The sequence below is a fragment of the Octopus bimaculoides genome, chromosome 9 (assembly GCF_001194135.2).
Source record: "Octopus bimaculoides isolate UCB-OBI-ISO-001 chromosome 9, ASM119413v2, whole genome shotgun sequence".
NCBI classification, from domain to species: domain Eukaryota; kingdom Metazoa; phylum Mollusca; class Cephalopoda; order Octopoda; family Octopodidae; genus Octopus; species Octopus bimaculoides.
In genome coordinates this window covers 33,731,422-33,741,015 of record NC_068989.1, presented here as the reverse complement: position 1 = coordinate 33,741,015, position 9,594 = coordinate 33,731,422, and the positions used below count along the sequence as shown (strand labels likewise).

At 34.0% G+C, this 9,594-nt stretch overlaps 1 protein-coding gene across 5 annotated transcripts in view; it reads right to left on the bottom strand.

Moving 5' to 3' along the window:
* Positions 1 to 9,594, bottom strand: part of LOC106871917 (uncharacterized) — a 122,492-nt gene that overhangs the window by 29,059 nt on the left and 83,839 nt on the right. For all 5 annotated transcript variants that reach the window (XM_052970578.1, XM_052970577.1, XM_052970581.1 and 2 more), the window contains 5 exons: positions 8,111 to 8,275; positions 6,205 to 6,302; positions 2,194 to 2,440; positions 1,725 to 2,067; positions 939 to 1,116 (listed from right to left, as the gene is read on the bottom strand). In XM_052970578.1, the coding sequence (XP_052826538.1) occupies positions 939 to 1,116; positions 1,725 to 2,067; positions 2,194 to 2,440; positions 6,205 to 6,302; positions 8,111 to 8,275 (1,031 nt within the window). The remainder of the gene's footprint in view (positions 1 to 938; positions 1,117 to 1,724; positions 2,068 to 2,193; positions 2,441 to 6,204; positions 6,303 to 8,110; positions 8,276 to 9,594) is intronic.

Sequence of the window (9,594 nt, the reverse complement as noted above, 5' to 3'; positions counted from 1 at the left end):
TCGTAGTGGCATCTCCAGACCTCTTTCTTTGCATCCTCATTTAATGCAAGCGTACCATCATCCATGCGAACACATTTCTCTCCTACAACATCACTATTCTCTCTCCTACACTGTCTTGCAACACGAAATACCTCGAGTCTTTGGTCCTCACGGCGCAGAACATTGGCAAATCTTTCCTTATCTGCTTCCCCTCTGGCTAAATAAACCTGTCGCCTAGCCTCCCTTCTGGCACATTGGTACAATTCCCTGCTACCACCGTTCTTCCAGTCCTTCCAAGTATGGATGCCTTTAATGTGTCACCAGCACAGGTGACTTTTACATTTCACTGACACTGACCACAACCACAATTTCACTTGGCTTGACATGTCTCCCCTTACTGATTAAGCTGTTGAGTTACATGAAGGACTATCTTTAACGTTTCTCCCTCCCAAATTGATATTCGGTTTTGTGGGGTAGATTTACCTTATCCTGTTTATACATCTTTGATAGAAAAATTTTGAAGGACACATTCATACTGAATGTGTATCTGTTCATTCAACAACAACAATGCCAATGCCATACCCCCACCACTATGTTGATATGACATTGGCAGTAGCAAAGGCAACAATAATGAAGCTATATTGTTCAATGCCTTAAAAAATATTTAATGTAGCACTAGCAAAAATGTTCTAAAAACACAATATAAAATTTTTAAATAAGTATTTCCAATGAGAATCAATAAGACATTCAATATTTTCTGATGTTTCTATGACAAAATGAAGAGAATCTAGTTATAATTAAAAGGATATTTATCAATAGACTAATTGCACAGATATATATGATCAACTTCTTTTCTAATTATCATTGTTAATGATGATGACTCAATGACTACAGTATTTTATAGTGTAAATCAGTTTCCATATTTATGAACATTAATAAAAATCAGAACATATATTTACCACAGCAACATTTGACAAGCCTGTAGCAACAAGATTTTTTATCTGCTTAAGTGTGTTAGTTAACTGCATGTCAAATCGCACTTCCTCTTCTTTCTGATCAAAGTCAATATTAACAAAAGACTTAAATGGATTTGATGAATTGTGAGAAGGTTCACATTTGAGACTGTTTTTACTTTTACTGCAAAAATTATAAATGTATATATTAGAAACAAATAAATCAATGGCAAAGTGTAATTTAATACACGAAAATCTTTCAACTGATCAGATAAAGTACAATTAACCCTTTAACTGTGAAATTATATTTCATGGTTAGTTCATTGATGATGTTTAATATCTACCAAAAATAGAAATAGAATTGGTATTACTGCAAGCCTCAGTAAACTTGACATATTTCAACAGAAAATAGTTTCAAACATGACATTCCTCAACAAAAAATAGACTGGTGTATAAAACTGCTTTCCAGGGTAATGAAATTTTAAGTGGATATATCTGCTTTCCACAGTTAAAGGGCTAAGAGCCATTTCTAATGGGCTACAAAAATGTAAGCATTCACTTAATCTTTCAGCTACACTCAAAAGTATCAGAAGGTATTATAGCTAACATTTTAGTATTAGACATGAGAATTAAATATTAGCAGTATGCAGTGTATAATTAAGTATTCCTCATGGAGAGAGAGAGAGGGGGGGGGGAGAGGGGAACAAGGAGTGGATGGGACATGGATAGGTTTGTAAGAATTTAGAGTCAGGTCAACAATCAATATTTGAAATTATAGAAAATTGACTTTACTTCAAATGGTTATGAGATTTGTTCTCTGGTAAATGTTTGTCAGTAATGTCAGATGGAATGACTTCTTCCTTATCAACTGAACCATTTCCGTCCTCATCAGCCAAAACAACCGAAGTATCAGATTCATCACTTTCAATAATGGGTACATTTTTTTTGCATTTAAGTTTATTTCGCAAACAATTCCTATTATCATGCTGGCTTCTTTTCTTTCTATTCTGGACCTTGGGATAGCAAGCTGCAGACGAAGATCCTTGAAATGAGGGAGAGAAAAATAATTCCTCACTGTCTTCTGTTGCTGACTTTTTACTGTCATCAAATGACAGACATTTTTCTGTAGGTTCTTCTGCAAAACAAAGTTTGTTTTCTTTTCAGAAAGACTTAATCAATAAACTAATCACCCAATAAATTAATCAATTAATGAAAGAAAGAGTTAATAGAAAAAAAAAATGAATAGAGAAGGAATTTATACCTGGAAAAGAATCTGGAATGACATCTTCATCACTACTCAGTCTCATGTATTTATTATCACAATCCATGGTTTTTATCAAGTTACCATCTGGCATTGGAATCTCTGCTTCTTGACATGATGCAAGTTTTAACTCATCTCTACAGTCAGTATCTTCATTAATAGTTGAGTCATCCATACCTAATTTAGCTTCCAGTAATGCAATTTGTCTTTTCATCTCAACCAAATCATTTTCCAGGTAGGCACAAAGCTGCAACAAATGTAATGGTCATGTGTAATAAATAATAGATTAGATAACTAAAAAACAACTGATCACCTTCACTTTGTTGTTCTCCTCCTAGTGTAATAAAGAAAAGTTCCAGCTAAAATCTATGGGGATTGATATTATTGGCTGTTCTCTCTCTCAGAATATCTGGCTTTGTGCCTAAGTTAAAAATCAATATCTTACAACTAGGTATAGACACAAAGCTAAACAGAATCAAAAAACAACTTTCCATCAGAGCTTGTTTTTTCATTGTCTAACATCTTGCATTCACATTTGATTTGAGTGTTGGGTCTCACGGAGACAGTGACAGGCGACCAAGATCTTTAGCAATATACCGTGCTTGAGAAGACCTGTCAAGCAAAGTGATACCATAGTCATGGCCAATGCCGGTGTCACATCAATGGCACCCATTCCAGTGGCATGTAAAAAGCACCTAATACCAACCACTCTTGGAGTAGTTGGTATTAGGAAGAGCATCTAACCATAGAAACCATGTCAAATCAGATTGAATCTGGTGAAGCTCTCTGGCTTACCAGTTTTCAGTCTAACCATCCAACCCATGCTAGCATGGAAAACGGACGTTTGATGATGATGATGATATATTTTTTATAGTACTATTAAACAATGTTTGAGTATTTCGTTTTGTATTTGGTTTATAAGCTTCTTGATGTAAATTCATCTGCTGAAACAAATCTTACTGAGTCTTGGGAGGGTCATTACACCAATAATAATAAACACACACTTGTTCAATATCACTTCTTATTGTTAGTCAATTGGTCAAATATCTAACCAACTACCTAATCAATCATTTGTCAAAATCCTTTCATCATTATTTGTGACCTCATCAATGGTCTGCCTTGAATTTATCTCTAAAAAAAAGAAATTTCTTGCTTGGTATTCCATAAGTATGAACTGTCTAGCAGCCAAATTAATGGATTTAGTGTATAGCCTGTAGGCAATGCATTCTTTAATGAAGTGGAGCTGTCAGGTGGTTATTCTGCCTTTTAGACAGCAGAACATAGAACATAGGCTCAAGGTAGTCCTTGAAGAAAGAGGACATCTCATTGCTATTCATAACCTCATCAATGACAAGACTGGCAAACAATCAACCGGTTGATTTTTTAATCACCATATTAAACAAATGACCAAATCAGTTGGTTAGATTAACTAACAATAATCAAGTGATATTGAACAAATGCATATGTTTATTATTATTGGCATAATGACCTTCCCAAAACAACGATGTTAGAGTATATGATTAACCAATTTTAAAAGGTACACACGATATCCTACAAGATTTTATGTGGAACTAGCCAATCTCATCCTTTATTTGGTACCTATATATCTCTTTTTTATCATTATTTTTACTATCATGTTTTATGTATAATATTTTTTATTACTTTATCCTTTAATTGAATATATGTTGAATAACCTGAGATTAACCGTGACTGAATTTTCTTCAAAAATAGTTAATGTTTAGTTAAAGTAAAACACTATAAAAATATTTGTTTCATCAACTTGCTTCAGTATTTCAATTTTGGTCTACCTAATGTAAGGGAATGGGCATAGATTCTTTGAAATGGACAAGCTCAGACTACATAAAAAATCTCATAAGAAACTATGCTACAATATAATGATACAAACTGTAATGTCAACTGGTTGGAGAATGACAGTGGGAGTCCATACATTTTGAGGTCGACACTATTTGTGAAATAACTATTATTATTAGCACAGTCACACTGGTTTTTCTTGAGCAACATTCTTGGCAATGTCTTATCAATATCTCCAGGCTTTCTTTTAACTTCAGTCAAGGTTCAAAGAGTAAAATATAAAAGAATTCCTCTTTTCAGAATAAGAGGAAAACATTCCTAATAAGATATCAACATAATAGTAATTAAATATCAACAAAAAAAAAATACAACAGCAAATAAATTAAGCAAGTATGGCATGTATATGTAAAAATGGGGCAGATCATCCAAACTGGAAAATTTGTTCCTTGTAAAACTCCTGTAGTTCAACTGCTATTATTTGGCTCTGCAGCAACTCACATCTTCTGCCAAAAGTTGCAGCAGACACTCAAGGTGGCACTAAAGTCCTCTACCATCTCTGACCCATTATTCACACTGAACAGTTAAAGAAAATGTTGCCAAAAGTAACATGTACCTGTCTTTGTCCATCAAAAGCCAATGATTTTTTCTTTTGTATGATTGAGATTTGGGCCATTCAAACAGCTTTTGTTCTCTCATATTTTAGTGTACATGCTCTAGTTCTGACGACAACGACAACGGAGTAATCAACTTGACAGCAGTATCACAAATAGGGCATTGAACAGAAAACACTGACTGCAGGAAATATGAACTGTATTGACAAGAAAAACAAAGAAGCAGCTCATAATAGAGAAGCATGCATTATGCAATAGGATTGGGCATGCATACACCTGTACATGATGCAAATAGGAAATCTCATGATAAGAAGGCCTTTCTAAAATGAAGCTAAAGTTTATTTCTTGCTTAATTCCAGTTTTTCAATGGCACTTAAAAACACTGAATCTTATGAAGAAGATGACAGCGGACCAAGATATGTGGCACATTGCTGTAATTGAGAAGACCCACCCACAACAACAGAATTGAGATCCTAAAACCAAGACACCATGTAAAAAGCACCAGTGATGGTACCAGTGTTACTTAAAAAGCACTGTGGAGTGGTTGATGTTAGAAAGGACATACAGCTGTAGAAACCAAGCTAATACAGACTACAGAACCTGGTGCGGCTCCTAGCCTTACCAGTTCCTGCCAAGCTATCCAACTCATGCCAGCATGAAAAATGGGCATTAAATGATGATGATGATGCATAACAGGGCTTTAAGGGGTAAATGAGACGACCACTTAGCAATATCAATATTGAGCAAGTCTTCAGTATATAAAGAATGAACTCAATGGAATGAAGAGGCACACCAGGATACTACTAGAAATGGGTTGCATGTTTTAAATGGTGTTGGTATGTATCAACTGAAAAAATAAAGAGACCTACTTAATATCCCAGTCACAGTCAAGTTGGACAAACAAAAACTTGTTAGGAAAACTGTGAAGGACACGAAAGATGTTTAAAAAGAAATAAAAGAAGTTCATATGAGCAATTAAAGAGAAATCAGTATGGGTTAAAGAGTCTGTTAGAATAACTATAACCTTAGAAAGATGTAAGGTTAATGAAGGTTTGAAAGATTTTATCACAATTATAAGTTTAAAGTGAGCAATAAGAATGAACTTTGGTAAAGCTCAATTTGACAAAATCAAACACAAATTGCTGAATTTCTTATGAAATATAGGCAAAGGTAAAAAAAATGATACTTCAAGAACTTATTGGTCAAGTAAAGGAAAAGAGATACCCTCACAGAAGGTTGTTAGAAATGATTTTTTCACAGAAAATGCCAGAGCTGTGATAATTGGCTATAAGTGTGATTAGGGAAGAACTACACCGACTGCAAGATCAAAAAAACTTCCAAACATAAGAAAAAGAAAGTTAGTCTTTTAACTGGTCATCAAATGGATAAGTTTGCAGTACAGCCAATATTGAAATGTCTCAATTTCTTACATTTGTGACACTAGGTCACCTTATTTCATAGACTTCCCTCCTAAATTAGTAAAAATTAGTAAAAACAAATTCAATATAATCCTGGTACAGAAGTTCGCTTAATGAGATTTGGATCTTAGTCAGTTAAAGCATCAGTAAGCAGATAAAAACATTCTTACTTGTGTGGTGTATTTTTCAGCCTGAGATCCTACATTTTCTGAACCTCGAGTATTTTTATTATATATGTTTAGCGACTCTCCTTCATCACTTTGTTCAGCTGAAAATAATTGAAATCAAACAATAGAATAACTGCTTCACTAATGTTTAGCTAAGATAAACACAAATTCACACATTCCTGCTTACTGCAATCAACTGGAAATCTACCACCACAGATTTCTAAAGAAATCACAGATGTTGAAATGCAGAATGCACAAAGAAATGTCAGTGTGAAAACCAATATCACAATATTGATTTCACACTATCAGCTTCAATGAGTTGGCTATATTGTATAAAATGGCAGATCAAACAACTGTTTCACTCTCAATGAATGAATGAATATGGACACAAGGAAGTGGTTCTAAATCATACTTTAAAAAATACATTTGCCCCTTCTATTACTCTCTAAATTCTTCAAACCATCAGCACCTTTTTGACCATATCTCCTCAGACATTGAAAAAATGTTTCACCTCTCTTTCCTACGAAAGCATCATCATCTGTAACTCAAACATTCACAATTTCTCATGCTTCTCACTCATCCCACACAAATGTTGCCAGTGCAGAAGCTGAAACATTGCTATTCTCCCTAACTTCTAGACTTTCTTTAATCTAAAAATTACACTTTGCAGTAGGCATTGCCAGCACAACTCAGATTAGACAGATATTTAAACACTTCATGCCCAATCTGTAATGACTCCAGAACAGAGACACTAAAAGCATCTACCAATAGTGTTACAGCACAATCACTACACATTTATGAAAAAAAAAAAACATTATTGCACTCATACTTCCTATAAACACAAATATACATCTAGATTCTGAAGTTTACAGTTACTGCCAAATCTCACCGTTACTGAGAATCTCTTCAAGTGAACAAATTTCCTCCCTACAGCCAAAACTACATCAAAAAGATTTTTCATTTTCAGAACCAAAAAAGTTAAAGCCTGTAACTATAAAGTCACTACTCAAGTATGAAGTACTGCTCTCACATCTGGGATGCTGTTGCTGCTATACACAGATATTTTAGACAACATCAAAAGAAAACCCACTCAATAAGCACAAAGTTGTTCACACACTATCTCTGGCCAACTGACATGTTGCCTCATCTCTCACTTACTCTAGCTTCCTTTATTCCTCTAAGCTGGACAGTTTCATGCCACATTTATAGGGTACTCCTGACTCTCCTCTTGCAACCTATATTGCCTCAGTCTGTCCCCTCCAGAGCATCTTCCCGCTGGAATTCCTTCCCTGCACTTTGCACATGTACACGTACACACACACACACACACAAAAGATAAAATCACTATGAAGGTTTTGAAATGAAACTAAGTTAACCCTTTCGTTACTAACCCGGCCATAGCTTGTGGTTTCCTGCAACTGTAGATGAAATATGGGCATTTTTTGCCATAAATATTATTATGGGTATTATTAGACAGTTACCCAGAATAACAAATTACTGGAGCGATCAGGAACCTTTTGGCGATGAATATATTTCCAGTATTATGAACGAGTACGATTCGTGAAGCTGAACCAATATTTACATGTGAGAGACACTAACAGTACACCCCCCCCCCACCAGTACGTGGAGAACTTTGAGACAAAAATTATGCAATAGAATTGATTAAGAACCCTTTCTTTAATTATGTTCCAAATATCACATTAATATGTTGATAAATAAAAAAGTTACAGGTGTTTAATGAGACTAGTCTAAATTCATGATTATTTTAGAATTTAATTGAAACTCATGCGGGGTGTATTTTGGTCAGAAATATAGTAACGAAAGGGTTAAATATTTCAGTAATTTTGTAAAAGAAATATAGTAATGTACTGTAAACAGAAAATGGAAATCCAAAATAAGAATTATTTACCTTCAGATTCAGATATAACCAAGCATTTACTTCTTTTATCAGTTCCAATCTCATTGTCAATTTCTTCAAATTTTTCCTTATCATTTCTAAACAAGTCTAGGTGGTCAGTTTTTTCAGAATCAGAGATGCATTCCTTTTGTCTACTGGAAATTTTATTTGCATTAGCTACAGTAAGAATGAAAATGAAATATATAGAGAAAATGAGACACACATAAGAAAGAAGGAAACAAAGGACCACTGATGAGGTCACAGAAGTGTGACGAAAGAACTCTGGCCGAAATAAGATTAAGATTAAGATTAATGTAATATAAAGCTGAAAAAAAAAAAAATTAACACCAAATATACAGTGCGTGTGTTTTTATTGGCTAAACTGGCAATATGACCATCCCCAAGTACAACAACATCTGTTTCAACACACGATTTCACATAAAAAATCTTGCAAAACAAATATGTAAACGGAAATATATATATTTTGAGATGTATATTTTTGTATTTGATTTTAAAATATGTTTTTCTAAATTTCTTTTTTACAAAAATTTTGCTTAATGCAAACATTTATTTTTAACCTGTTCCTGCACAGAATTTTGTCTTGGAGAAAACTTTCTCTCAATAAACTTTGTGAGTAAAAACATTGGGCACTGAAGTGGTATCTACCACTGAAGAGGCAACATCATGCTGAAACACCATATCTAGTAGTTTGCCAACATTACTTGGAGTTCAGCACAATGTATTTTTATACTGAGAAAAAAATTCCACATGAATGCCCTTTTATGTTCTAGTGTACAGAAGCATTTTAAAAATACATGTATAGATAATGATATGTATATATGCAGAGATCTCTTGATTTACGGAAGCAATGCGTTTCTGAAAACATGCATTTCCACAATGTGAAATTTAATTTTCCTATTGATTTTCATATTAAATGAGATTTTCATATTAAATGATTTTCATATTAAATGAGATTTTCATATTAAATGAGATTGTGTTCCTATGGCCATTTTAAGGGGAAAAAAGCACAAGAAAACAACAGAGAACAAGCAATGTGATCACCTTTGTACATGAAAATAACTATTTTTAAATATGCACAGTGCAATATTGGGTCATCCCATAAGTAATACAGTATTTTTATACTTCTTTTATTTTTCAAAATTAAGATAAAGTTCTTTTTTAATCTAAAATATACTCTCCTTCATTTTCTAGAATGCTCTTCCATCTATCTGGTAGATTTGCAAGGCCCCTCCTCCAAAATTCACTTGTCCATGACAAGAAATACTCCCCCAGGACTGTTCTGACCTCATCCACAGAATTCATATTTTTTCCATCCAAATGATTTTGAAGATTACAGAATAAATGATAATCAGCTGGGGCAATGTCTGGTGAATATGGTGGGTGGGGCATCGTTTCCCATTCAAACTGCTCCAGCCTTTGGAATGTCATCCTCGCTGTATGTGGCTGAGCATTATCCTGAATGAAGAACACCTTTC